The sequence below is a fragment of the Cannabis sativa genome, chromosome 1 (assembly GCF_029168945.1).
Source record: "Cannabis sativa cultivar Pink pepper isolate KNU-18-1 chromosome 1, ASM2916894v1, whole genome shotgun sequence".
Classification (NCBI taxonomy): domain Eukaryota; kingdom Viridiplantae; phylum Streptophyta; class Magnoliopsida; order Rosales; family Cannabaceae; genus Cannabis; species Cannabis sativa.
In genome coordinates, this window is record NC_083601.1 from 48249122 (window position 1) to 48276679 (window position 27558).

General features: G+C 34.4%; 6 protein-coding genes and 1 long non-coding RNA gene across 9 annotated transcripts; 3 read left to right on the forward strand and 4 right to left on the reverse strand.

Moving 5' to 3' along the window:
• Positions 1 to 1524: 1524 nt before the first annotated feature.
• LOC115708056 (formin-like protein 2) lies at positions 1525 to 5477 on the forward strand. The gene is made up of 4 exons (XM_030636226.2): positions 1525 to 3605; positions 3781 to 3980; positions 4073 to 4317; positions 4410 to 5477. Exons 1-4 carry the CDS (start codon positions 2101 to 2103, stop codon positions 5250 to 5252), a joined length of 2793 nt encoding a protein of 930 aa, XP_030492086.2. The 5' UTR covers positions 1525 to 2100; the 3' UTR covers positions 5253 to 5477.
• On the reverse strand, positions 5433 to 8356 carry LOC115708057 (acyl-coenzyme A thioesterase 4, mitochondrial). The gene is made up of 5 exons (XM_030636227.2): positions 7271 to 8356; positions 6937 to 7114; positions 6261 to 6733; positions 5997 to 6125; positions 5433 to 5844 (listed from the first exon to the last, which is right to left on the reverse strand). Exons 1-5 carry the CDS (start codon positions 7829 to 7831, stop codon positions 5695 to 5697), a joined length of 1491 nt encoding a protein of 496 aa, XP_030492087.2. The 5' UTR covers positions 7832 to 8356; the 3' UTR covers positions 5433 to 5694.
• Positions 7955 to 8706, forward strand: LOC133039804 (uncharacterized). Its single transcript, XR_009688725.1, has 2 exons — positions 7955 to 8088; positions 8512 to 8706. It is a non-coding gene; the product is annotated as an uncharacterized LOC133039804 (long non-coding RNA).
• Positions 8474 to 10932, reverse strand: LOC115708058 (BTB/POZ and TAZ domain-containing protein 3). The gene is made up of 5 exons (XM_030636228.2): positions 9816 to 10932; positions 9595 to 9725; positions 9179 to 9485; positions 8778 to 9091; positions 8474 to 8683 (listed from the first exon to the last, which is right to left on the reverse strand). The coding sequence occupies exons 1-5, from the start codon at positions 10188 to 10190 to the stop codon at positions 8554 to 8556; spliced, it is 1257 nt and encodes a 418-aa protein (XP_030492088.2). The 5' UTR covers positions 10191 to 10932; the 3' UTR covers positions 8474 to 8553.
• Positions 10933 to 15268: 4336 nt separating this feature from the next.
• On the forward strand, positions 15269 to 18132 carry LOC115704265 (UDP-glycosyltransferase 74F2). The gene is made up of 2 exons (XM_030631480.2): positions 15269 to 16128; positions 17182 to 18132. The coding sequence occupies exons 1-2, from the start codon at positions 15427 to 15429 to the stop codon at positions 17920 to 17922; spliced, it is 1443 nt and encodes a 480-aa protein (XP_030487340.2). The 5' UTR covers positions 15269 to 15426; the 3' UTR covers positions 17923 to 18132.
• Positions 18133 to 18495: 363 nt separating this feature from the next.
• Positions 18496 to 22373, reverse strand: LOC115708059 (integrin-linked protein kinase 1). Of its 3 annotated transcripts, XM_030636230.2 has the most exons (12): positions 21679 to 22373; positions 21524 to 21598; positions 21304 to 21408; positions 20949 to 21034; positions 20698 to 20818; positions 20115 to 20194; positions 19871 to 19933; positions 19642 to 19763; positions 19423 to 19508; positions 19103 to 19227; positions 18892 to 19023; positions 18496 to 18802 (listed from the first exon to the last, which is right to left on the reverse strand). In XM_030636230.2, the coding sequence occupies exons 1-12, from the start codon at positions 22108 to 22110 to the stop codon at positions 18796 to 18798; spliced, it is 1434 nt and encodes a 477-aa protein (XP_030492090.1). In that variant the 5' UTR covers positions 22111 to 22373; the 3' UTR covers positions 18496 to 18795. The 3 variants fall into 3 exon arrangements, with proteins under 3 accessions (XP_030492090.1, XP_060974748.1, XP_030492091.1); XM_061118765.1 differs by having other exon boundaries at positions 18496 to 19023; positions 21679 to 22372; XM_030636231.2 differs by lacking the exons at positions 18496 to 18802; positions 19423 to 19508 and having other exon boundaries at positions 21679 to 22372.
• Positions 22374 to 23734: 1361 nt separating this feature from the next.
• LOC115708060 (large ribosomal subunit protein uL2m) lies at positions 23735 to 27198 on the reverse strand. Its single transcript, XM_030636232.2, has 3 exons — positions 26927 to 27198; positions 24940 to 25078; positions 23735 to 24615 (listed from the first exon to the last, which is right to left on the reverse strand). The coding sequence occupies exons 2-3, from the start codon at positions 25028 to 25030 to the stop codon at positions 24098 to 24100; spliced, it is 609 nt and encodes a 202-aa protein (XP_030492092.2). The 5' UTR covers positions 25031 to 25078; positions 26927 to 27198; the 3' UTR covers positions 23735 to 24097.
• Positions 27199 to 27558: the final 360 nt, after the last annotated feature.

Genomic DNA, 27558 nt, shown 5'->3' on the forward strand with positions numbered 1-27558 from the left:
ATAGTCACATATTTTATAGTTGTGAAAACAAAACTAACTCAGCACAATACAAATTCGAACACCAAATTTATAAACTTTACCATACTGGGCAGGAGCCTTCCCTATAAAAAGTTGTCAGGGCACATAATTTGATTTTTCATGAGCTAATATTATCCATATTTTTGCACTTGTACTTTAGAGCTCTAATCATGACCAAGATTAATTATGAAAGGAAAATCACAAATATGTTGAAGAAAAATTGGTTGAGAATTGACTTGAGAGAAAGAAGGGAATGGGATGGGTGTATTAATTATAATAATATATATATAGTTGGAGATTTGAACCCATAGATTGATGCATGGCTCATAATTGTGATGTTATTATATGTGTCTCCTACGTGGAAATTAATTCAAACATAAATATTGTGGTGCATGGGCATATTATTGATAATCTAAATGAAATGATCTTATTCGATGGATCCTATCCTATCATATCCTGTGGTCCCTCAACTCAACTCAACTAGATTCGAAACTATATGATTATCAGGTTCCTGTCACTTTAATTTATAATCATCTCATTTATTTTATATTGGCATCTATATAAATTCTAATTAGTAAAATAAAAAAACTAAACAAACAAACAAACAAATGAAACCAAACCAAACCCACTTCATTCGATTTCAAATGGAAGCAATTGTCATTTTAACTTAATTTGAGGGTAAGTATAATATGATATATATATAGGAGTAGATTTTACGGAATTTATTTTATTTTGTGTAATAATATGAGAAAAAGTTAGGTTAAATATCAAATAATAATTCTACCAAACCGTTGTCTTTCTTTGTATAGTTTCTGATAATTCATTCATTATTATGAAATGAATAATTAATAGCATATAATATTATTTCTCATTATTTTGGCACGTGTTTTTCACAACAACAAGCCCAACCGACTACTGGATTCTAATTGTATGTTGATGTTGTTGTGTACGTCACAACATAAAAGAAAACACTTTTTTTTTTGAGCATTCCTATTGCTACCATTGGTGTCCGACTTACTATATCATATTTAAAAGAAGGGTGTGCTAAATATTAATATTTCGTTATTTTTATTTAAAGTAGTGCTACTTACAATATTTTAATTAATTTTTACTTTTGAAATAACATGTTGGAATTTTTATTCTTATTTTTTTTAAATAATTTATAGTTTTAGATTCTTGATATTTTAGTTTTGTTAAAAAAACTTTAAACTTGCATGGTAAATTATTCAATTTTTTTTTAAAAAATATTTTAATATATATTTTGAAGATGAAAATTAATTGAGAGATTGTAATAAAAAATTAACCCTAAAAGACATATTTTATTTTTTGGTATTGGTGTTGAGTGAGTCAAAGAGTAGGAAAAGGCTGAATATCGATGGAATGGGGTGGAGTCCACTAATATTTGTTTCACTGTGCATCACCACTAACTCAGTCTCTAACTAAATAGTAATAAGCTTATATCATATTGGGACATGCAATGCAATGCAATGCAATGCAAAAATGAAAAATAAATACAAAAAGATTTCATTTCATTTGATTACAACACCCATCCATAGTGCAAACAGCTCACATACATCATCCATCCTAACCTAGTAGTAAAGAATCTAATTAAGAAAAAGTGAAAAAAAATAAAAAAGAAAAGTTCAAATCCCAAAAATCTACTGTGTCTGTCAGAAATTTTTGACCTCTTCTTCAATTTTTTCTCTGCTTCAAATGAATGAAAATAATGCAAATGGCAGAATTAAGTGAAGAAAAAAAAAACCATTATTATTATTACATTTCACTTTCTCATTTTTCATCTTCAAAAAGCTTTAGCTTTCTTTTGTGTTAGATGATTTGATGGATGCTTCGTTTTAACTCTGAACAACTACCATTCTCTTTGCTCATATATCTTCTTCTCAACACCCACCAACCCTATTAGACTCACTACACCAGAGTCCATAGTCCATAGTAATGGCAATGGTGATACCCTTTTACCAAAGACAACCACAACCATAAAACATGTAGGCCAAAACCATCACCACCCACCGACACCCTTTCAGCTTTCTTCATTTCATCTTTACTGTCACCACAAACCCCACAATGCATATTCTTCTCCTTTTACTGTTGTTACCACTCACCACCACCACAATTACTCACTCTTCCTCCCCTTCCAACCATCACCGCCGGCATCTCCTCCACCAACCCTTTTTCCCACCTGTAGAAGATGACCCTCTTCCTCCAACACAAGCTCCAACCTTTTCTCCACAACCTCAACCAAAACAACAACCCAAGCTCCCTTTTGATTCTTCTTCTTCTTCTTCTTCTTCTTCCTCCAGCCCTTCAGATAAGCCTTTCTTCCCATCTTACCTGAACCCTCCTCCACCTCCTCCTCCTTCCCCAACAGCACTTACTTCTTTCCCGGCTAACATATCATCTCTTCTCCTTCCCCAAACTACTTCACACCACCACACCCATGGGGTCGCCATTGCCGTAACTGTCTCACTACTCTCTGCTGCTCTCATTTCTGCTATTGCTGCTGCTTTCCTTTACTACCGAAGGAACAGAAAGCTTCATCATACTAGCTCTGATGATAAGACTTCTAGAACAGATAGTCTCCGACTTTACCCGCCCAACACGGCTACCTCCGACGGAATCCATAAGTCTAGGACAACACCCAACAACAGCTCTGAGTTCCTTTACCTTGGGACCCTTGTTAACTCTACCAGAGGAGGTGTTGACACAGAAACTGCTGCTAATTCCAGCAATGCCACTATGAGACTCGGCGTCTCTGCCTCTCCGTATCAGAAACTTGGCTCGCCGGAGCTGAATCCACTGCCCCCACTTCCCAAATACAATTTCAAACGAACCCACAAGGAGGCTCAAGTGGGTTCTGATGATGATGAGGTTGATGAGGAGGAATTCTTTTCGCCGAGGGGTTCTACTGATAGTCCTGGCCATGCTGGAACGAGTTCTCAGAGAGAAACTCAGGGGTTTAAAGTCGACAACTTTATTAAAAGTAGAAGCTTTAACTCCAGGACTCCTTCTTACCCGTGCTCCAAGTCTGGTTCTCCGGCGACTACTGCATCCAACACTCTTTCTCCTCCGGCGAACTTCAGCCCTAGAAGCTTCAAATCCAAGTCACCTGATTCAGTTATGAATTTCACGGCCCCATGTCGACCACCTCCGATACCTCTGTTGTCTTCTCCGTCTTTGTCTTCATTATCTTCGCGATCAGAAAGAGGTTCAGGGAATACCCAGAATTCACCTTGCCGGAAATCTGATGCTTCGGACCAGAGAAGGCAATATGTTCCTGTAAAGCTGCCACCGCCGCCTCCACCTCCTCCTCCACCGAGATTTTGGGAAGCTCCGGCGGCCATGAGAGGAGGGCCTCCGCCTCTAGTGACGCCTTCAAGGCATGTGTTCCAAAACTCTGAGGTGGTTTCCACTGGTGGAGGTGCTGAAGAATCAGATAATAATGGGGTTGGTTTGGAGAAAAGGAGTGAGGAAAGTTCGAAGCCAAAGCTGAAAGCTTTACATTGGGATAAAGTTAGAGCAAGCTCGGACCGGGCAATGGTGTGGGATCAGCTCAAATCAAGCTCTTTTCAGTAAGACAACAAAGCCCAACACTTTTATTATTTCTTTATTTTTTGGTTGTTAAGTGAAAGCTTCTTATTCTTTTATGGCTTAGAATCTAAAGATGTTCATAGCTGTAACTTTAATGGGGGATTCTGTTTTTTCTTTTTTCCTTTTGGCTCTTAAGATTCTTGTTTTAATTTGCAGAGTAAATGAGGAAATGATTGAGACACTGTTCATGGCTAATAATTCGAATTTGTTGCCTAAAGACAATGGTCGTCGACAGTGTTTTCCATCTTCAGTGCAAGAGAATCGAGTTCTTGATCCAAAGAAGTCTCAGAATATTGCAATATTGCTGAGAGCATTAAATGTCACCATTGATGAAGTGTGTGAAGCCCTTCTGGAAGGTAAACACAATGTTTGTTTGTGAATCAAACTTGCTTCTTTAATTATATTTTACATGATCGCCTTTACCGTTCCTTGATGTACTTGCTAACAGGTAATGCCGATGCACTGGGGACGGAACTTCTCGAAAGTTTATTAAAGATGGCTCCAACCAAGGAGGAAGAATGGAAACTTAGGGAGTACAAAGATGAATCCCCATTCAAGCTTGGTCCAGCCGAGAAGTTTCTCAAGGCAGTCTTGGATATCCCTTTCGCATTCAAGAGGGTGGAAGCATTGCTTTATATTGCCAATTTCGAATCAGAAATCGAATACCTTAAGAGGTCTTTCGAAACTTTAGAGGTAGTTGTTTTCTTTATGTTGTATTGAATTGCATGATATATATGGTACATTGTCCATTGAAGATCCTTAACAACATAACGTTCTTTCCGCAGGTTGCTTGTGGAGAATTGAGGAGTAGCCGAATGTTCATGAAGCTTCTCGAAGCAGTGCTCAAAACTGGAAACCGAATGAATGTTGGCACCAATCGTGGCGATGCCCATGCCTTTAAGCTTGACACACTTCTTAAGCTTGTGGATGTCAAGGGTGCCGATGGGAAGACAACACTCTTGCATTTTGTTGTGCAGGAAATCATCAGAGCAGAAGGATTGCGTCTCTCTGGAGCCAATCAGGATGTAGAATATGACAAAAGTGACCAATCTTCGTACTGGGATGATGTTGAGTTCAGAAAACTCGGCCTGCAAGTTGTTTCGGGGTTAAGTGGGGAGCTCAGTAATGTTAAGAAAGCAGCTGCCATGGATTCAGATGTACTCAGCAATGAGGTTGCAAAACTTACTGGAGGAATTACTAGAGTGGCACAAGTGTTGAAATCGAATGAAGAATTTCCTCTAAAGGAAAGCAGCCAGAGATTCTCAGAGGCCATGAACGGATTCTTGAATAGAGCAGTGCAAGAGATAGAAAAGCTTCAAAGGCAAGAGAAACTTGCCCTGTCCCTAGTGAAAGATTTAACCGAGTATTTTCATGGTAACTCAGCTAAAGAAGAAGCTCGTCCACTGCGAATATTCTTGGTTGTGAGGGACTTTCTTGCAATCCTGGATCAAGTGTGCAAAGAAGTAGGCAAAGTTAATGAGAGAAGTACAGTGGGTTTAGTTCGCCAGTTTCCAAATGCTACACATGTTACAGTTCTACCGTTCTTTCCCGGACTCGATGGAAGGCAACAATTCGGATCATCATCAGACGATGAAACCTCGTCCTCTTCACAGACACATAGCGGATGATTTTGTACTTCAAGAGTTGGTTTCTCTTTTCAGTGTCACTGGGTTGTTTTTCAAGTACTAGTGGGGTGTGAATTGAATGGAGCTTGCTGGATTTTACACGTTAATTACCTTCTTTTTGTAATTATAAATATTATATATGTGACAGTCAAAACGATTTTGAGATTTTGTCAATCCTGTATAATAGTAATTAGTAATCATCATTAGATTTTCTATTATCATTAAAAAGATGAGGTTTTTTATTGACAAGTATCATTGGAAAGAGTTAAACAAGAAAATGAAGCAAATTTGAACAAGTTGCCGTTCTATATCAGTAACTGTGGACCAACTGAAGTGGATGTTTTTATTTATTTTGATGATGAGAGGAGAGGCTACAATTGGCTACTTGCATCAACTGTTTTCATTTTCTTCTTGGGAAAGAAAAAAGATGAGATGAGATGAGAGGCTACAAGTATGGTTGAGGAGTCTCAGCATCCATTCGCTCTAGCACCCGTCTAGCTTCCTCTTCTGTAGCAGGCACAACATTCCGAACAAGTAACCCGTCCTTCACAGCCTCGGGTCTAACGGCGAAAGTAAAATAGAATTTGTTGGATACCTATTAACACAATTGTAGAATAAGAAAACAAAACAAAATCAATATTATATATAAACATACAACAACACTAGCAGTGATACTCAATTTCTGTGGTTTGTTTTTTTTTTTTATTTTTTTCACAACATGATTTCATTTCAAAAAGTTGCGCTTACCTCACTGGACCTTAGCTCAGGCCTTGTAACATGAGCTACAACTTCCACGTTTATCAGAGGTTTAGTGGGGTTCTGAAGTTCCGTGTACAGAACACAAGATTTCAAACGCAGGAAATCTCCAACATCCACCTGCATAATTAATACAAAATCAACCAAACCAGATCTTTAGTACGTAATAAGTAGGCATAATATGGTAATGTGCAATTCTATCTGTTATTTTTAAGTAAATGATATGATGTCATTCATGCTCCAAGGGATACTCACAGGTCTAAGGAAATCAACATGATCAACTTCTAGAAAATGTGTTACCACACCAGCAAAAGAATATGTTGTTGAGAAAGCCAATTCAACAGCTCTACGCATTAAGAATCCTCCAAAAATCCGACCGAAGATATTCCTTTGCTGTGGCTGGCAAATGAAAGAATTCTCAAGGCAAGTATCCTTCATAAGGATGCTGTTTCTGTCTGCAAGGGCAGGCAGGTCACAGAACACACGCCCTTCTGCCAACAATGCATTCAGCCTCTCATTGTGTTCCTTCTCTAACTCCAAGTCTTTTTTCATTTCTCTCTTCTTTTTCCTCATTTTGTTTCTTTCATCTGCTTCTTTCCAAAGCAACTTTTCTTCTTCAGTTTCAGGTGAAATCTGGTTTATTACAGCTGACTTTCCAGTCTTCGAATCGCGGGCAACAAATGTGAAGTTTGCTACAAGAGAAGCCGAGTCTGATGAATCTGGGGATTCTGCAATACAAACAATCTTGATATTGATAGTCATGAATAAACAGAATCAGGTACCTATGAAAGCTAAGATTAATGACACTGACGCACAAATCAAATCGTAGGAATAATAGTGTGATTTTCTTCTACTTCTCCTAAAACAGTGACAAAACATTTCAGTCCTTTTGATTGTGAATCAAAACAAGATATTGTATTAACCAGGATACCATATGTTGTCTGAATCACTTCAAGTTGAATCTCCATGGACGATCGTCCAACCCATGTAACAGCACCAACAATACTCAAATCAGTGTCAATGCTAATTGGTTTCTTCATAACCATTTTGTCAACAGAAGCAGTCACCAATATTAGAGGCCTTGTAATGCCATCTTCATTGGCGCAATGCTGGTCCACAAGCCAACACGTAGAATTTCACAATCAAAATAGGCAACAATGTTGTTGTACAGAATTCAAATTCAAACTAGGGCAATACTGTAATCAAAACCCCAACCTTGAGCCTGGCTAAGAAAAAAGGGAGAAAAAAAAATACAATCTTTATACCTTAAATGCAATGGTTCCAGCAAGAGCATCAAGATCCTCTAGCAACTTTCCAATCCTGATCTCATTCCAAGGATTTCTATAATGTTCCTTGAGTGCATAATCAGAGGAGAGCTTGTAGAGAATACTGGTCCGGCTCTGTGCCGGAGTTTTGGCGACCAATTCGCTCTGCGAAAGATGATCCGCCGTCGGGTCGCCGGGTTTCTCAAACATGCTGGATCGCGCCTCCCAGAGAGCATTTGTAACGGGTGAATTGAACATTCCAGGCCATAAACTGATGGGTTTTCTGATGGAAGAGCCTGCATCAATAGGCTGGGAAATCTCATGGGGTGAGTCTAATGATGATGGGTCTGTGGAAAATGACTTGGTATTGGGGAATCTAAAGAGAAAGATGGAGAATCTCGAAATGGGGTTGGTTCGAATGGTTACGGTGGATGAAGATGATGATTTTGGAATTGGATTGAAGGGAGTAAGAGTGAAGCGAGAGAGGAGTGGTTGAATAGAAGAGTAGCGAAAGGAATGAAGAATCTGTTTCCGGATTCCAATTCCAATGGGTGTCATCATTGTATTCTGAGAGAAGATAGAATCAGAAAACCCCCAATGAACATGAGACCCGACCTTTGTCTTCTTGTGACAGAGACCCAAAGAAAATTCAAAAACCTTTGTTTTGGTTTAAAGAACAGATGAGAATGAGATCCCTTAGAGTTTTGGTTTGGGGTCAGTCTTCAGTTGCGGGTAAATCTATGACTATGGAATATTGCAATGGGTTGTTGAACAACAACTATGGCTATGCCTTTATTCGAGCCAAATAATAATGAATGGTAAGTGAGGATACCTTTATAAAAGTCTTGCTTTTGATATTTTAATTCATTTCTACCTCCTTTTTTTTTGTCTCTCATGACCATGCAGTTGTTCTCTATCTACACCAGTGCATGGAAATGGGAAATTGCAGATGGGGCTTAGTTTACTGGTGCTATGTTCTCTTATTTGATCTGTATATATACAATATCCAAGATTTATGCTTTATCCTATCGTTAGTGAATGAGTGATTACCACATTCAATCACTTTATTGAGGTTGATTATTTGAACAATGATCAAATAAATTCATCTACGACAGAAATGAATTAAAAGAAAAGAACAGAAAATAAGTATCGTTGTAAGTTGCCAAATGATTCAGTGAAACTCCAATGTCATTTCTTTCTATGTTTGAATATTTACATTATATACATGTGTGTATGTATAGGGAGACTGGTAGAGAGGAGAGTAATGAAGGGCATATAAAGTGTCATGTGAAGCTGGAGCGGTGAGCTGGGAATGGTCCCCTTGCATTCTTTGCAGCTATTACTTTGCTTACCAACACTTTCCACTTGGCTTCGTCCTTCTTGCACTGATGCACAACTTTCTCCTTGAAATGGCTTTTAGAAAAGAAAAAGAAAAACCATGAATTATGCCAACTAATTGAAAAGCTGAAACAAAGCATTTTATACTATGAATGAGGGGTTGTTTTACCTGCAAAGTGGGACTTTGCATGTAAGAGGGTCGTTACACAAACGAGAATGCAGGTCAAGAAGCTGCCACATGCGCTTGCAGTGTAGACAACCACCTGGGACACGAGTTTTGCAAATGGAGAAATGGCGGACTAAGGTTTCGAGGCCTTTGCAAGCAGGGAAACCACAAGCAACTTGGCTCCCTTTAAGGACTTTGTCGCGTGGCCCTATTGTTCTGCAACCATCTCTGCATATGTGAACTATGGCTTCCATTGCCTCATGCAGTTGTAAGTACACTTTCTTCTCTTCCATTCTCTTTAATCTCTCTTCTTTTGTCTGAAATCAAAACACATCATTTTATCATAAACAACATAACATAATCATCATAAGAAAAGTGGGAAAGTGGGGTGGATGGTTTATTACAGTATCTGCTTCTACTACTGCTTCTAGTAATTCCTGTTCAAGAGCAGGATTAACGCTCTTCATAACTTTCCAACCTTGTGTTGAAGAAATGGCCTTGAAATGTTTGACAATCCAACGGATACAAACCAAGGAGAGGCGAGGTGCATCGCAGTTCCTTGCCAACTGCAGCACATCCACCACGTTTTCGTTGGTCAACCAACCCTCCTCAATCAACTCTACACAAATCCTTTTCAATGATGAAACTGAGTAGGAGTGTGATAGAAGTAACAGGTGCAGAACAAACTTGTTCAATTCCTCCTTTTCATAGCTGAGCTTGTTTACAAACAAACAAACAAACCATTCTTAATTACCAGACACAATATGATTATGACTTGTAGGGTATAGGATATAAGGATCATTAGATTGAATAGACATACCAGGATGAGTAAAGAAAACGTATAAAGATATGGAGGGCATTGTAGGGTACCCCAGGAATGTTAATGTATCTCATACCATTCTTAATTTTTGCTTGCTCTAATAAATCTGCCAATACTGGTGATGCAGCACCCTGCCAATTTGCAAAACCCAATTCAACAATCTTGAATTATAACATAATTAAATTGATTGAAGTGGGTTGGTTACAGGGATCGTGACTCACCAGAATAAAGGAATGAGCTAGAACATAGGAGGGGGAGGAGGAGGGAGCTTGGTCCTGGCCATGGGTACTGATAACATACACATCTGCACCGTGTCCTTCCTTGAACACTTTGTCCCATGTTTCCAATGTTTCTTTTGGGACAGAGCAACATGAGTAGTACTTGTTGTTGTTGTTTTTAGGAGAAGGAAGAGGAGGAGGAGGAGGAGGAGGAGGAATGGTGGAATTATAGGAGGTGGGTGTGGAAGTAGATGGTGAAGTTTGCTGTGATTCGTCTAAACGAATTTCCAAGTCTAAGGAATAAGCAGTGGATGAGGATGAGGATGATGTTGAAGGAGGTGGTATTGGCCAGGCTGAGTAAATATCAGGGGAAGCCATTGTTAATTAAGTGAGAAGAAGAAAAACTAAGAAGATTATGTATATGTAAATAAAGAAATAAATAGGAGGAAAGGAATGTTTAAGGAAAGAAAATAGATGGAATAGGAAAAGAATCAGAAAGAGAAAACCCCACAAATTGAAATTGGTAAGCTATGGTAAATGGGATTATCTCATCTCATTTAATTAACATTTAAGTAAGTCAGAAAGGAAGGAAGACCAAAGCCAGAAACTTTCTCTCTTAATTATCATCAGAAGGAAGCAATGAAATTGAAAAGGAAGAAAGAAGAAAATAGGTGTGTGTGTGTGTGTGGCTATAAAGGCAGTTACTTATTTGGAAAACTTGTCAAATTAGTATAAAGTCAGAAAACTCAACACAACAGCACAGCAAGAGAACAAGAGAACAATAGATGAGGTGTTGTAATTGTTCAGTCTTGATTTTCACCCAACTCTTTTTTTTTTTTAACTTAATTACACAACCACTCTCAGTCTCATGCACTCACCACTCACCACTATTATTATTATTATTGTTGTTTGTTGCAACATTTAATAATATCATGTCAGATTCATTCATGCCACAATACAAACACAACACAATTAAAATTAAAGTAATCTTTATTGAAATTATATGGTTATTATTATTATTATTATTATTATTATTATTATTATTATTATTATTATTATTATAAATAGAGAGAGGGAGGTAGGATTGGATAATATAATATCATTAAAGTATGAGTTATGAGTTATGAGCATGAAGATGAACGATGAAAGATAAATAAAATCTCAAAAAGAAGCCAAAAACAACATATGGAGGTGGGTGGGACCATGACTCGTGCCAGTGTATCCAATGGGAGAAGGACACGTGGAGATAAAGTGTGTTGGGGCGGCTGAAGAAACAAAAAAGATGTGATCATGTCTCGTGGGCTCCACCTCACCACCCCACCGTCCATTCCTTTTTCAAAAACCAAATTTTGTTTTGGATTACTACCACCATTTTTTATTTTCAACTAAATATCCTTTTTTTTTTCTCATTTCAACAAATAATAATTTCAACTAAATATCCTTCTTTCTCATTTCAACAAATAATAATAATGAAAGTAAAAAATCCTTCTTTTCTTTCTGCTCATAAATTTAAAGCACGACCAATTATGTCATATCCTAAAAACTTAATTAGAAAAATGCCATCTTTCTAAAAAAAAATTTGATAAAGGACAGACCAAGTCAATTGAGGCTTCGAATAATCTTCACCGTATTGCAACCTCTAAACGATCTTTACTGGGAAATTTATATACCTATAATTTTTTCACATATATATGTTAGGATTGATTTAGTTAATTCTCTAAGAAAAATAGTATATATCGTACTTTATTAAAAAGCAGAAATTTTTTAATCACACCTCCAAAAATAATTTTCTCTGCAGAGTAGATAAAATGAGGGAAATTTACATGGTATACTAACTTTTGTTATTTTTTTACAAAAATACTGACAGGCGGTATTTTTTACTTTTTTACTGTGTTTTTTTAAAAGTTTCATACTGCAGTATACTGTATTAAGTTTTCTACTGGTGTTTTTTAGTTGTTCTACTGGTGTTTTAAGTTGTTTTGTTTTGTGTTCTACTGGTGTTTTATAAAAATACGGTATTTTTGTAAACTTTTTTGTGTGATAGTATTTTTGTAAAACTTACCTCAAATTTCAGTATTTTTGCAAATTTTTCTAAAATGAAGTACTAAATTTGGTTGGGCTTTACAATTGGACCAACATAAATATCATGATAAGAAAGAAAATAACAAAAATAATAACGAGAACTTACAAATATATTGGGACAAATATTTTTATAATTTTATTGTACCAACAAGTTTACAAAAATATTGTGTTAAAGTTTTAAAATTACAAAAATAATGTATTTTATTAAAATAAAAAAATAACTCAAAATCAACCCTACAATAATAACTTAACAAAAAACATGGAAGCAACAAAAAGATAACTGCAAATTAATAGAAAAAATAACAAAATATTAACCTAATTACAATAAGAAAACAATATCAACTCCTCAATATATTTTTGTGTTACGATTTTTTTTTACTTAGTTTTGGCAACTTGATTTATCTTTTTCTACTATTACATTATTTTTTTTTCATAGAATTTAGTATTACAACTTTATTCTTTCAATTTTTTTCCTTTTTTCTTTTTAAGTTAGTGATAGTTAAAATAATAATTTATCTTAAATAAATAGTTATATTAATAATAGAAATAATAAAATCTTACGATTTCAAAATAGGATATATAATATAATGGGTAATATATAATTAATATATCAATATCTACTACTACACATCATATCAATTAAAAAAACAAAAAATCTTGTTATTGTACTTTAAAAAAATGTGTCAAAAAATAATAATTTATGAGATCACTTGTTGGCAAGCCTCTCATAACACTTGTTGGCAAGAGGTATCACCATTAATTCTACTAGTTGCCTATTTTTATGAGATTGGTGATGACTATCATGATAATCACATTTTCTTTGATTGTTCTTTTTCTAAGCAACTCATGCATATTATTCATTCTTAGCTTGGTAATATTATTTGGCTGATTCAGAATTACTTCTGTGGTTGAATGATCACCGAGATCGTAGTCTTCTTCATAGGGTTGTTGTGGTAGTTTGTGCAGCTGTAATAAATTTTATTTGGTGAAATCAAAATACTTGTATTATTGAACAAAATATTTTTATGTTTTCTTATGTGAATAATTTGATTAGAGTAGCTCTTAAAGCAAGATTATTACTTGTTGAAAGGAGGAATCTCTCTAAAAGGGACCAACAGATTTTTGATTTTGTTTGTAACATGTAAATAAGTCTATCTTTTGTTGTTTTGGAAATGCTGGTCTTTGTAGCATTTACTCTGTTTTGATTAATAAAATCTCTCCTTTAATATAAAAAAATAATCTTAATTAGTATTTTATAAGGAAACAAAACATAATTATAAATAAAAGGTAGTTTCAAGTTACAGATATTATGTTATTTTTTATTATTTTTTTAATTATTCATAACCATTCAATAATTATCCAATAGTCAAAATTAGTGTAACCATCGTAGTTGTATATTTGACGTAACCATTCAATAATCACCTATATATATTTAATAAAGATTTGATATATTATTAATTAAGCAAATTGGCTAAAAAAAATAGTTGGATGAGCTTTGACACCTACAACTTCAGCTATACTCGGCTGAACATAACCAAGCAACAATTTTGACTCGGCCTCAACAGGGTCGACCCTGAGTTGAAATGGACCATAGGTAAATTTTTTTTTTGGGATCCTTACTATAAAGACAAATGGTCGGCCCTGGGCCTCAACTACATTACCACCATTATCACGTGCTATCCAACCAACCCAGGGTTGGGCATCCGATCTAATTCAACTTTTTTTACTTATCTGATCCAATTAAATTAGTTATTATATTTGAAAAGTCATAATTCGATCCAATTCAATTAGATCTCAAATCCAATTTAATTCAATTATTAATTGGATTTGATCGGTTTTTTAAATTAGATATCTAATTACACACATAAGTTTTAATATTAACTTAAAATATAAAGAAAAATATGTAAAAATAAAATATTACCATTTATTTAAGTATAATACTTCGTAAAAATATCATTGTTACAAGTGTAATGTAACTTAAAATTTAAAATAATTAAAACAACAATATTACCAAGTAATAAAATAGAACAAAACATCATGAAAATAAATAAATAGAACAACTAAATGTTAAAAATTTAACAAAAAAAAAAAGATCACTAATACATGATATAATAATTATATATATGTTTACATTGAAAAAAAAAGTTAATTGATAAATAGAATAATTAGTTATTATAATTGATGGTGATGTACTTATTTTATTATTTTTTATGTATATTATTTTAAATTATTGTTTTGAAAGTTTATAAAGATAGAGACATTTTATGTACATTCAATATAAAAGATTCAATTAAAGTTGGCGGATGCAATGGAAAAGATTGACTTAATTTATGTAAATATTATAGTTTATATATATTGCCATATTTTAATTTGTAGCCCGTAATTCAATAGTTATAATATATTGGTCCATTATGCATGCATTCAATAATAAAAACACCTCAATTCAATTTGAGGAGTGAAGATGTTATTACATACTTTTATTGTAAAACACACACACATGACCACCTTATCTCTACATAGCAAAAATGCACTACACACAATACGATCGAAAAGTGCTTATTGGTTGTTATAATTATTAGTAATATGAAAGTGATTGGTTGTTATATGTAATATATTCTTGAATTGAATGTTTTGGCAACAACCAGTCCATTTTACAATAAATGAGTACTATTGGAAAGGGCACTCTATGCACAATATATATTACTACAAATGTAATATTAACAAAGTAAGATCCTACACATGGAATGGAGTCTCTTTTTCAGACTTTACCACATCATTCTCAAAAAGTATATATGGCCTATATGTGTATTTTAATTTATTTTTATAAAAAAAATGGTGTTATATAAAATTGGTTAAAATTAGCACATTTTAAAACTTATACCAAATTCAACACAAAAAATAATAATAATAATAATATTATTTTTTATTAACATAATTAATATATTTTTTTATATTTTTTTTCAAAAAAAATAATTTTTTATATTTTATTTATATATTTAATAGAATTGTAATAAAATTTCATAATTTTGTTGACTTTTGTATATGAAAAAAATTAATTTTATCCCTAATGTATTGTAACACTATTATAAAATACTAATGATGTTTAGAACCTTCTAGACGTGTCTCTTTGTGATTAATTAACGATACTCTCAAAAAGTTATTATATTAAATTATATAATATTCAATATTTAATTGCACCAATAACGATATAACATTGAAAAAAGTTAAATACGGGTACTTTTTAGTATTTTTCATAAAAATTGGACTAATATTAACTCAATTTGTAAATTAATTTTAGCTCAAATTATAAACTATCCATTAGAGATGGTGTAATGTATGCTATATATTTATTAAAAAAAGAAAAGAAATTGAGGTGGAATTTGACAATCTATATAGTAAAGGGACGGAGTATATATATTTAGTGAACAACCAGTCCAATATATAAATAATAAAGAAAGAGTAGTAATTGATACGGCACAGCACATTATACTATAAATATTAGACTAGTATACAAGTAGTGATGTGAATGTGAATGGCAGTGGCAATGGCAGCAGAAGCAGGTTCAGGATCAGGATCAGGATCAGGTTATGGTGGTCATGTGTTAGTGGTTCCTTATCCAAGTCAAGGCCATATCAACCCACTTCTTCAATTCTGCAAGAGACTTGTTTCACACCACAATGGACTCACTGTCACCTTTGCCACAACTCTCTTCATCTCCAAAACATTCACTCCCAACCCCAACAAACTCCCTCCCTCCATCCACTTCGACACCATATCAGACGGCTTCGACACAGGCGGCTTCGTCCAATCCTCTGGCGTGGATGACTACCTGAGCCGACTCCAAGCTGCTGGCTCCAAGACACTGAGCCAGCTGATAGAGAGGCACAGGCAGTCCAATAACCCAATAGGGTGCGTTGTGTATGACTCATTCTTGGATTGGTGTCTTGATGTGGCCAACAAGTTTGGATTGGCTGCAGGGCCCTTCTTCACTCAGTCCTCAACTTCTAACTACATCTACTATTCTCTCCACCATGGGTTACTCAAACTCCCAATCGACTCATTTCCTGTGTCAGTTGAAGGATTGGAGTTTCTGTCATCACTTGATGAGATGCCTTCCTTTGTGGGTGTCCCTGGTTCTTATCCCGCTTACTTTCAGATGGTGTTGAATCAATTCTCTAACACACACAAACCTCACTTTGTCCTCGTCAACTCTGTTTACGAGTTTGAACAACAGGTTCTTTAATTAATTAAATCCATTTTATTCTTTTCTTAATTAATATATCAAAACAAGAAGATAACAATATTGTGATCATCATCATCATCATCATCATCATCATCGTCATCATATAAATAGATAGATATAGATGTTGTGTCAGTGTGTGTACAGTGTATTAATTACTATTGAAGGTTTGGCTTACACGCTTATATGTGTACAAAACAAAATAATTAATCTTCTTTTGCATCATTACAATAAGGACGGTAAGACTAAGATGGAAACAAATTAGGAGGGATTCAAAGAAAATTAAACGATTTATGTTGTTTCCTATAAATAATTACAAGTTTCAGAAAATTTCCTTATATCAAAATTATTATTTTGTTTGTTTATATAATTTTAATTTCAATAATTATTGGTAATTTAGTAAATTTATATATATTTTGTGTTTTTTAGGAAAACTTTATTTATATACACTCTATTTTTTAAAAATCTCTTTTTATATTTTTTCAAAATTCTTTTTCACATTATATTTTTTTTTTTAAATATCAATAGTTATTTAAATTTTACTTTTACATTTTTTTAAAAATTATTTATATTTTTTTAATTTTTTTCTAATAAAATTTCATATAATATTTTATTTTAATTTTTGTTTTAATATTTTTTTTAAAAAAATTATTTTTATTTTATAAATATATTTTTTAGGAATATGTGAAGGAAGATTTTTTTTTTTAAAAAAATTAGTAGATTAAAGATACATATATATATTTTATATAAAATAATAAAATTAAAATTGGGTGTGCTTTTAAATTATTTGGGTGGAAATGAAATTCACTTTTTTTTTTCCTCTAAATTTAACATACCAAACTAAACAAGTAATCATAAGGTTAGTAGTGCTCAATGTATATCATATGTGTTATTGGTTTAGGTCTCACAATTCATAAAGTGTGTCACCTCTGTACTGTAATTACACGTGTAATGTTATTAGTATAGTAACTGTAAGTGTAATTCTCTTACACGTACGTAGGTTTAATAAATAATGATATGTGTCATGTGTGTAATGAATCTCAACAGGTGGTGGATTGTATGTCAAAGGTTTGTCCAGTGCTAACAATAGGGCCAACAGTTCCACTGTTCTACCTAGACAAGAGCTTCCAAGACGACAATGAATATGGATACGATCTGTTTGAGCCAGACTCCTCTGCTCCCATCATACAATGGCTCAACACTAAGCCACCAAAGTCAGTTGTATACGTGGCCTTTGGAAGCATGGCAAGCTTAAGTGCCACCCAAATGGAGGAGCTGGCATTGGGTCTCAATGCCACACACTTCAACTTCTTGTGGGTTCTTAGGTCCTCAGAGGAACGGGCAAAGCTTCCTCCTAACTTGGAAGAGGAAATAGGCGAGAGAGGTCTCATACTGAATTGGGTACCCCAAATGGAGATCCTATCACATGGGGCTGTGGGGTGTTTTTTCACTCACTGTGGCTGGAACTCAACTGTTGAGGCACTGAGCTTGGGAGTGCCAATGGTGGGAATGCCCCAGTGGACTGATCAGCCCACTGATGCTAAGCTGATTGAGGATGTGTGGAAGGTTGGGGTGAGAGTGAAGGTTGATGAGAATGGGATTGTGGGGAGGAATGAGGTTGAGAATTGCATAAGGCAAGTTATGGAAGGGGACACAACCTCACACTTCACACACAATGCTAACAAGTGGAGGAATGTGGCTATACAAGCAATCTCTCAAGGTGGCAGCTCCCACAATAACATTCGTCAATTTGTATCAAAACTACTAAATAATAATTTTACAAAATAGTTTTTATGTATGTTTACACTTTACATAGTGGTCATTTTTAGTATATGTGTGTGCTTGTGTGTGTGTGTGTGTGACGGTACCTACTTTGTGTTGCAGTAAATAAGTTAGCTAGCTAGCTAGCTTATGAAATCATATTATTATGATTGTTGAATAATTGCTCTTGTTTGTTTTTTGGGTGATAAATTAATAAAGTTAAGTAAGATTTCCTTCTCTCTCTCTCTCTCTCTGGAATGATGACGTGATTATTCTCTCTTTAAAAACTTAATGGAATACTATTTAAGGATCTAATAAGATACTGGTGAGATGGATAATAAGCCTAGAGATTATAGTTGAGTTAATATTGGCCTTATATATAGATAGTACCCTTCTCTTATTAATTAATGTAGAATGTTATAACTAATAGAGATCGTCCGTTGAGTCCGATGTTATATTTACATATTTTAGGCATAATATTAATTAATACAGAATAATTACTATTATATTCCCTGCAAAAAAAAATAATAATACTATTATACAATATGATATGTAATTTTATTTTATTATATGATTGTTCGCTGAAAAATGAGAACGAAGTAAGTATAATTTATATATCATATAATAAAATTATGATTCTATAGAAAACACAGACAATTGATTTGATCGTATATAATATTCATAGTATACAACAAAACTATTCCAACACAATTATACATTTTTGAAGAAAGAAAGAAAGAAAGAAAGAAAAAAAGAAAAGACTTGGACTTACTAACCCATCCTCTCTCTCCCCTTCATTAATAATTATTTATTTATTTATTCTTGTAAGAAGCGGCAGCAGTGGCAGCTTCATCTCTGACACAAGTGAGTGTGTTGTGTGTGTGTGTGTGTGTCCCCTTTTCATTTCCTGCAGATTATTAAACACATTACACAATTGCAAACCAAAACCATAGAATATATTGTTATTTATTCTAATAATGATTCCATTTTACGTACCAAGGAAGTTTAAATGTGTCTTTCCACCATCCCTGCTTAGAGCAATTTGTAACTATCCTCTGCAAACGTACAATTATCTCTGAAAATGTTGGCCTTACAACAGGCTCTGGATCCCAACATTCCTCAATCAACCTGCATATTACTATTACTATTACTAGCACATTCATGATTCCAGAAGATGGGTTGATCACATTCATGAAATCAAACATACTCTTTTAGATCTGGAGGATAATTCTTTGATTTGTTTCTAAATGGTGGTCTATTTCTTTCTAAGCACATCATTTTCGCTGCCTCTTCTGAAGACTTGGGATGGAATGGCTGTATGCCCTCTATCATCTACACACATCCACACACAAGGAACAGTTAAAAATTCAGCATATAAAAATGGAAACAGAAAACAGATACACTAACCATTACTAACTTCTACTTATCAATATATATATATATATATATATATAAATATATAACACGTGCATTATATAACAGAAGCCAAAAACACACACAAAAAAAAAAGCATACACCACACCACACCTCATATAAAATAAGACCGAAAGAATATGCATCAACACTTCTGTCAAATATTTCATCTTTGTAAACCTCTGGTGCCACATATAAACCTACACACAATGCAAAATTAATTTATTGCTAACCTTTTCAAAAAAAATTAATTTATTGCTAGGAGGTTCATATTATTTCTAGAAAGAGAAGAAAGGGACAGTAGTAGGTTGAGTTTATTATGCAAGAACTTACTTGATGGATCAATTTTACACCCAGCTTGTGCCAGTTTTGCCTTATCAGGTGAGATTGTCGACAATTTTACCAAACCAAATCCAGATACCTTCAACTGACCTCCATTATCCAGCAAAATATTTCTGGCACCTTACGAAAACTTAAAATATTAAAGAAGAGTACATTGCAACAAGGACAAAATAATAATATATTTGTGTTTGCTATAAACTTTTGCATTTAGTTGTCTTACTTTGGCTTTAGATCACAGTGAATAATTGGGTCTGGTTTACATTCATGAAGATAATTCATTCCCCTGATGACAGGAAATGGAACAAGCAATTATGGTAGGAACGAATAAAAACAACCAAAAGCTTAAGGCAGTCACAATTTTATACCACTCTTTATCAAAAAACAAAACATTCATTCAACGATATATCAGTACATTCAAATATCTATTGCTTGAATCTTAAATAAAACTGCAGCAATGCACTTGCCTAGCTATATCAAGAGCAAAGCGTAAGGCTTTGGATGGGGAGAGCCTTCCTTTCCTCTGAAGATAGCTTCCCAAGTTACCCTAGAAGATTACAAATAAAAATAAATAGAAAAAAGGTCAGCATCATGATTCATATGGTGACTTTGTGAGGTTTTCCCCAGTAAGGGCTACACGCCTCTGAAAGTCATTTGAAAAGAGTTACACATTTGATATGCATGTGTTATTAAAAAAGTGGATTTATTTTTTCCTTTCAAGCTGCATGCCCCTGTTTTTATTCTTGGGCTAATTCTATACATACCTACAATACAGAGAATCCAAACTCCGGAGATGCTTCATGATGAAAATGAGGTCAAACATTACTATGGTAAAAATTGAAGTCCTTGTCAAGTTACATTGTCTTTTTTTTTCCTGTTCTTATATACAGAGAAAATTATTCACACCTTTTCCTCTTTCCATCTCTTTATCATTTCATTGAGTTCATTAGATTACTATCAATGTTCTTATAAGAAAAGAATATTTGCATTAGTGTGCATGTGTGGGTATGCAGATGTGGGGAGAGAAAAAAGAGTTGGGTGTGTGCTTACTTTTGGATGATATTCTAAAACAATCATCATGGGCATATTCTGGGTCACAGCGCCAACAAATTGTACAACATTAGGATGTCGGACCTTTTCTAACAAGGTTAGCTCATGTTTGAAGGCAGTTCTGTCAGAATAAAAAACGAAAAATCAGATGTACAATGGCATCTATGTCTACTGCTTGTTACGCCATTTTAGTAGTTACATTGCTACACCTGCGAAATGTAATATGGTAAGTTGGATGGATTTAGACTTACATGTTTTCAGGGTCTGACGAGGTATCCTTGTCAAGTATCTTCACAGCAACCTTTGTACCATTCCATTTAGCCACTTGATATGTTCCCTGAAACGATGTAGATAAGATAGTAATCCATTTATGTTACAACTCCAATAAAATAAAAATACTTGTACCACCAATATTACCAGTAGATGTTTCTCCAAATTATTATGATTATCATTTTAAATAAAATTTACTCATTTGTTCCATAGTAAAGTATAATGTTGAAGAAACCAAAAGAAAAATAGAACTCTCTCTATCGACAATGCTTGTGATCAGCAGAAAGAAACAATAATGTTCAATTTTTTTGAAACAATTTGACAAATGAACAGTACCTTTGTAATTCCATCACTCTTCCGAACCTGGAGCTCTAACGGATTAAGCTCGTATTCAGGAACTTCCCGAGGATTTGCAACAGCCATGGGTGTCTTCCTTGTTTTCTAATGAAAAAAAAAGAAAGAAAACAGAGACAAAAACAAAAAGGAAAATGTAAGGCTGAATAGATAGATAATAATAGGCATCATGAGAATTGAGAATTGAAATGATGATAGGTACCGGAACTTTGGCTCCACGAGCTCTCAAAATATTGTAAATTTCTTGATTCCCATAATATTTGGCATCTGCAGCTGCCTGTCCAATCCAGATATGAGATATGAAACGGAATATAACATAGGCAATAGTAATGTAGAGAGAAAAGGAAACAAACGCACGGTGCTGCCCCATCGATCTCGAGCGTCGATATTGGCTCTGCGGCTGAGCAAGAGCTTGACGACGTCAGGGTGGCCTTCGCAGGCAGCGATGTGGAGAGCGGTGCGGCCATCCAAATCGATGCTGTTGACATCAGTGCCTTCGTCTAGCAAGTCCTCGACGCCCTTGGTGTCCCCACGGCAGGCGAGGAAGAGTAGCTGCATGGTGGAATCGAGGTTCTCCGGGACGGAGAGCTTGTTATCGTCATCGGATGGACTCCGGCGAATGGGGTCTAGGGAGGACTGCCTGCCGAAACTGAAGCGGAGGTTGGTCTTGCGCGGGTCGAGGGATGATTGGCGGGTGAATTGTCTGCTGAAGGAGCGACGGAGGGATCCGGCGCCGGCGGAGAATTGGCGAGAGATACCCCGCTTCAATTGGGCAGCTATGTTTTCCATATAATTGTAATAATGTTTTTTGTTGTGAGTTTGATTAATTGGAAAGAATCACATGAGAACAAAACAATGGAGTTGGAATTTGGGTTGATTCGGATCGAGAGCTTGAGAAGAGAAGAGAGAGCTCTCGATGCCGATTGTGGGATTGGATTTTGGAACTAATTTTGTCCAAAAACAAAAACAACCAACCAACCAATACTCTCCTTTAAAACAGCTACACCTCTCTTTCTCCTTTCTTCTTTCTTTCTTCTCAAATTATTATTATTATTAACAATACTCTTTCTCTTTCTTCATTTTCCAATCTTCATTAATTAATTAATTAATCTATTAATAATTAACTATTAGTTAATTATATGATGGTCGCGGGCAGCGGCTATCCTATCTGTCTTTTCTTTTTTTTAAGTAATGTTATATTTTATAATAATATTAATATAGGATTAGCTTTATGAGGATTGAATTGAATGTAAAGGAAAGGAATATACATGTGAATTTGATGTAAAAGTATTTATATTTATTATTCCATTGAATTTGGTATAAGTAAAATAATAAAATGGAAAAGATGTCGGTAGTGTTAGATACTCGTCCAAATTAAATAGAATTAGAATAATGAAATTGAAATTGGACTGAGTCTTTTGTTTGAAATAATAAAATGTTAATTGGAAATGGAAAAGGGAATAATTGTCAAATTAGTAGGAGACGTCCCTGTGGATTCGGATCTGGATTACGCGGGAAACAAAGGGGAGGGCCCCAACCTAATTACTTGCCTTTTTCCTTGTCTTCTACTTGAATAATATTAATCTATTCTATTCTATTCTATTCTAACACTACAAACACACAGAAAGAACCTCTTTACTTCACTTGACTTTTGTATATTATCTTAATAATAGTACTGCGGCTGCTTGGCAAATTGGCAATGGCGTCTCTCAGATTTTACTAGTAGTAGTATAATACTACACCTCATTCTCATTTGCTGAGTTGTTTTTACTACTACTACTACTACTACTACTTGGATTGGTTTGTCTTTGTGACTTGTGACTGTTACCCTGCACGTGGCTGTTTTATTATTGGTGTTGTAAGTGAGCTTTGAACTGGTCATTAAATAAAAACAAAACAAAACAAATAATTGCATCCCTCCTCAATCCAAATTCCAAACCACACTTCGCCCAGTCACAATCCAGTCCCCTCCACAACAACTACCTATACCCTACATTCCTAAACAAAAACTACAATCTCTTCTCTTCTTTTCTTTTTCTAATTATATACTCTAATCATTCATTGTAAAAATAGTCTACAAATTTGAGCACAACATGACCCATATATATTTATGATACGACAAGTATTTACACAGCTCTACCAAAAGTATAACCATACAAATAAACTTACCAACAACCCATAAATAAACATTCACCCATTCAATTCAATTCATTTTTAATTCACTCTTAAATGAATATTGGTGATCACCACCATTCATTCTTGTTGACATGACATTCAATTTAGGCCTAATTACTCTTCCAACACCATATATAATCATATCCCTTATTTGTTGGAGTTTCACAAAAATCCCACTTTCACCCTCAAAAGACCAATAAACATTTACTTATATATCTCATATGGTAAAACCAAAATAAAAAAAGGAAGAGACATTCTTTATTACTGAGAAAATTTCACAGCATACAATAAATTCTAACTCAAGCCTTCAGTAGGCACGCATGTGCCTATACATTATAAAATCCATTAAATAAATAAAAAAGGAAGAAAAGTCTACACTTTACTCTACAATGGTAAATTTCAACTCACGAAAAACTCTTCCAGATCAGTAAACTTTGGGCCTTGCTACACGCAAAAACAATCCTATTATTATAAGACTGTCTTTCTGTCCAGTGTCCAACTAATTCACAGCTGGTTCAACACAAAAACTACTCACTATGAATTAATAAAACATCATATTATTCTCAAATTCATCTTCATCCACCACTAAAACAATCAAGCTCTACTTCCTGCGCTTGAGAGGTCCAGTTTTGTATCCAGACTTACACGGCTTTCCCCAAGGTGTCTGAGAAGTCCTTCCCCAGGCTCCACTACTCTTACTTCGACCCTCACCTCCACCGTGAGGATGATCAACTGGGTTCATTGCCACTCCTCGTACAGTTGGCCTACGACCCAACCACCTGCTTTGCCCAGCCTTTCGGAGCTTCTTAGCCCCGTGGCTAGGATTTGACACGACACCAATGGAGGCCCTGCACCGAGAATCCACCCACTTTTCAGAACCGGAAGGGAGCCTAATGAGACATTTACTCGATGAAGGTTCTTTGAGAATCTTGGCACAGGTTCCTGCAGCTCGAACAAGTTTGCCACCTTGACCAGGGTTCACCTCAATGTTGTGGATAATAGTTCCAATGCGCATAGCCGCAAGAGGCATGCAACTTCCAATCAAGGTATTGATATCAAGATGAGCCAACTGGTTCATCATACTATTTTGCAATGACTGGGTGCCTTTTTCAGCCACATCTACAGAAGCACAACAAAAATATGGTTGAAATCTTTGCCTGCTTAAGCTTTGTAGCGTTTAGGCTTTAGAAGCCTTTTCTAATCACGTAAACCACAAAACAGAAAAAAGAATCAATCTTGTTTTTCTTCCACAGGATTCTGAACATATAATAAAATGACTATCACTCTAAATTCACAGTGATTCTCTTCTTTCACTTATTTTCATTTTTCTGTAATTAATAATAATGTTCCTTTTACCACAATTAGGGAAAAGCGAATATAAGCTTTGAAATACAATGTCCATATCAGAATTATAAAACGTTAGAATTGGTGGTAGAAGAAAACCAGTAGTGAAATTGCGGGAGGTGAAAGCCGAGGGGCGGGTCAAGTAGTTGAGGAAGGTGGATGAAGCAGTACGGATTCTCCATGAAGCCATTTAAATTGATCCCAAAATCTCTGCAACTCTGCTTCTAGGGTTCTAACGCTGCAAAAAGGAAAGCACAATGATGTCTTGAACAAAAGAGGTGAAACACAATCATAGTCCAATAATTAATAAATCAATCCACAACATTTACTATATAATATAACATATATTGCCACAAAGAAAAACAAAAAGGTTTTCAGAGCAGCAAAAGAAATAAAGTATTTCACAACATTGGAGCTAACACAATTAATAGACATATCATTGAGCCATCCACAAAAATGTACTTGTTTTCCTAGTCTAGTTCCTTAGTAAAAGAAAATTACAGCTATGGAAAAAGATAGAATAAAACAAGAATGGAGGGTACACGGCCATCTAAAACAAACAAAGCAAATAATAAGAAAGGGAAATAACATTACACGATTCCTAGGAACAAAAGAAGAGCATAACAACACAACAATGTGATTCCAGAAAAAGAAAAGGCAAGAAAGTCCAGAATCATACATACAATAAACTAAACAAAGCACACAGGCATATATCCACATTTATGTTCTATCACATGTTGGAAAACCAAAGCATTTCATTTTCTCAAAGAAACCAACTACACTTGGTTCCGAAAGGAATGGTATAAAACACTGAAAAACTCTACTAAACCCAATCAAATTTATGTAACAAATAAGTTTATTGGAACATCAAGTTTAATTTAAAAGAATCCAAAACTCAGATGAAAAAGGTTCAAAAAAAAAAGTCGGGACTTAACATACCAAATTACTAAAGCAATTGAGCATATAATAAAATCAGAAACTCCCTAAACAAGTCTCTTCACAAAAAAATGGTGTAAACATGACACATGTTTTAAATCGAATGAAAATTCAACTATACATAATGTAAAAGTCCAACAAGAAAATGATAAACAAAAGCCATTTCGATGATGAATTGAACCCGCGTAACTGATTTAATAAAATGCAGAGAGAGGGAGAGAAAGATCTGAAAAAAGAGAGAATTATATTGCTCAATATATAAATTTCAGATCAGTGTTACCCATTGAATCTATTTCACCAAAAACTACTACAACCATCTTCAGATATTAGCTCAGCCTACTAAAGAAAATGACTTTATCTATACCAAAAAAACAAAGAAACCCATGAAAATGAAAAGAAAAAAAATTGATTACATCCAACAAGTACGCATATTAGAATACATCCAATTTTGTAGGATCCACAATAACTATTTGAGACTTGTGAATTAATTCCCTTCCATTACAAATTTGGCAGAGTTTCAAAAACACAGATTCTTATTATTATCATTGTATTTTTTATAAGATGGTAATTAATTTCAAATGGATTCTACTTGAACATAAACAAGAAATGTTTTTCTAGATGTATAAGAACTTCTTATGCTAAAAAGCTGATAAAAGACTTCTAGGAGTTATAGTACCTAAGCTGATAAGCATTACTAAGAGAATTAGAGAGACACAAAACATGACATTCTTATATTTAATTTATGATTTAGCAGTACTTTTTGATTTACCGAAGTTATAAAAAACCGAACAAAAGAAATTCATTGTTATAAAATCAATAAATAAAAAAAAAAGTATAGCCACAAATTAATATCTCAAAACCCTAAAGGAGAAGACCCAAATCAAAACTCAGTCTCAAACATTCATCCCCAATAATTATGTTATCCTTATTGATATTAAGAGGCCATTCCTCCGTGAATAGAAAAATGATTGCTGTATACTTATTCCAAAATGCGTAGGCATGATGAATTTCTATATACATTCAAACACATGAAACAAGGATTGCATCATGAATCCATAAAAAAGCAACAGAGAGCATTGTGATAGTGGTTGTTGTATCATATGAAGAGGCCAAAGCCAAAAGATACGAAGATGGAAATGGAGGGCATTACCAAAAGCCGTTGAAGAAAATCAATCGTCGACCATGAAGAGGAGAGAACGGCGTCGAACTTGAGGAGATGGTCCTGCGCAGAGAGAGAGGCCACCACCGTGAGGCAAAACTGGATGAGTTGTTTAGGAGTTGGAGTTTAGGGCTTTCATTCTCACTCTCCAACTCTCCCCTCCTTAACCCATTTTTATTTATTTATTTTTTTGTTTATTTGTTCTTTTAGGGGGTTTCTTCAATTATTTTTGGAAATTTTGCCCTTAAATACTAAAATACATTTTTTATGGGATTAAAAATTTGTTATCTGTAGTTAAAATATTTTTGTTATTTTAAGTTTTAAGGAGCCGTTTGGTATGCAAGTGTTAGTTTATGGGAATAGTAATATTATGATAATGACTGAAAATATGAAGATTACTTGAAATAGAATGTGACAACTTTTTTTTACAATAATATTTTTTTTTGTGTAAAATTCTAATGAGTGATTCTATATTGAACCTTCTTAAAAGGAGTGTAATTATGAACTCTCTACTTGTTTCAGTATTCATCTAATTTTTTTTTCATATTCATATACTTTATAATTATTTAACATATTCTATAAAATTTTAAAAAAACAATATTCAAAGAGTCTATTTTCCACGT

Coding starts and splice junctions, on each gene's coding strand:
- LOC115708056 (XM_030636226.2), top strand. CDS start 2,101: ATGCATATTCTTCTCCTTTTACTGTTGTTACCACTCACCACCACCACA. Junction 3,606..3,780: donor CTCAAATCAAGCTCTTTTCA/GTAAGACAACAA, acceptor TTTAATTTGCAG/AGTAAATGAGGAAATGATTG. Junction 3,981..4,072: donor GTGTGAAGCCCTTCTGGAAG/GTAAACACAATG, acceptor ACTTGCTAACAG/GTAATGCCGATGCACTGGGG.
- LOC115708057 (XM_030636227.2), bottom strand. CDS start 7,831: ATGATGACACCCATTGGAATTGGAATCCGGAAACAGATTCTTCATTCC. Junction 6,734..6,936: donor AGTGATTCAGACAACATATG/GTATCCTGGTTA, acceptor TTTGTATTGCAG/AATCCCCAGATTCATCAGAC. Junction 5,845..5,996: donor CTGAGCTAAGGTCCAGTGAG/GTAAGCGCAACT, acceptor TTGTGTTAATAG/GTATCCAACAAATTCTATTT.
- LOC115708058 (XM_030636228.2), bottom strand. CDS start 10,190: ATGGCTTCCCCTGATATTTACTCAGCCTGGCCAATACCACCTCCTTCA. Junction 9,726..9,815: donor TAGCTCATTCCTTTATTCTG/GTGAGTCACGAT, acceptor GCAAATTGGCAG/GGTGCTGCATCACCAGTATT. Junction 8,684..8,777: donor TGCAAAGTCCCACTTTGCAG/GTAAAACAACCC, acceptor CTTTTCTAAAAG/CCATTTCAAGGAGAAAGTTG.
- LOC115704265 (XM_030631480.2), top strand. CDS start 15,427: ATGGCAGTGGCAATGGCAGCAGAAGCAGGTTCAGGATCAGGATCAGGA. Junction 16,129..17,181: donor TTTACGAGTTTGAACAACAG/GTTCTTTAATTA, acceptor GAATCTCAACAG/GTGGTGGATTGTATGTCAAA.
- LOC115708059 (XM_061118765.1), bottom strand. CDS start 22,110: ATGGAAAACATAGCTGCCCAATTGAAGCGGGGTATCTCTCGCCAATTC. Junction 20,819..20,948: donor TCGTCAGACCCTGAAAACAT/GTAAGTCTAAAT, acceptor TTATTCTGACAG/AACTGCCTTCAAACATGAGC. Junction 20,195..20,697: donor TTTTAGAATATCATCCAAAA/GTAAGCACACAC, acceptor GTAATCTTCTAG/GGTAACTTGGGAAGCTATCT.
- LOC115708060 (XM_030636232.2), bottom strand. CDS start 25,030: ATGGCTTCATGGAGAATCCGTACTGCTTCATCCACCTTCCTCAACTAC. Junction 24,616..24,939: donor CTCCCGCAATTTCACTACTG/GTTTTCTTCTAC, acceptor GTGCTTCTGTAG/ATGTGGCTGAAAAAGGCACC.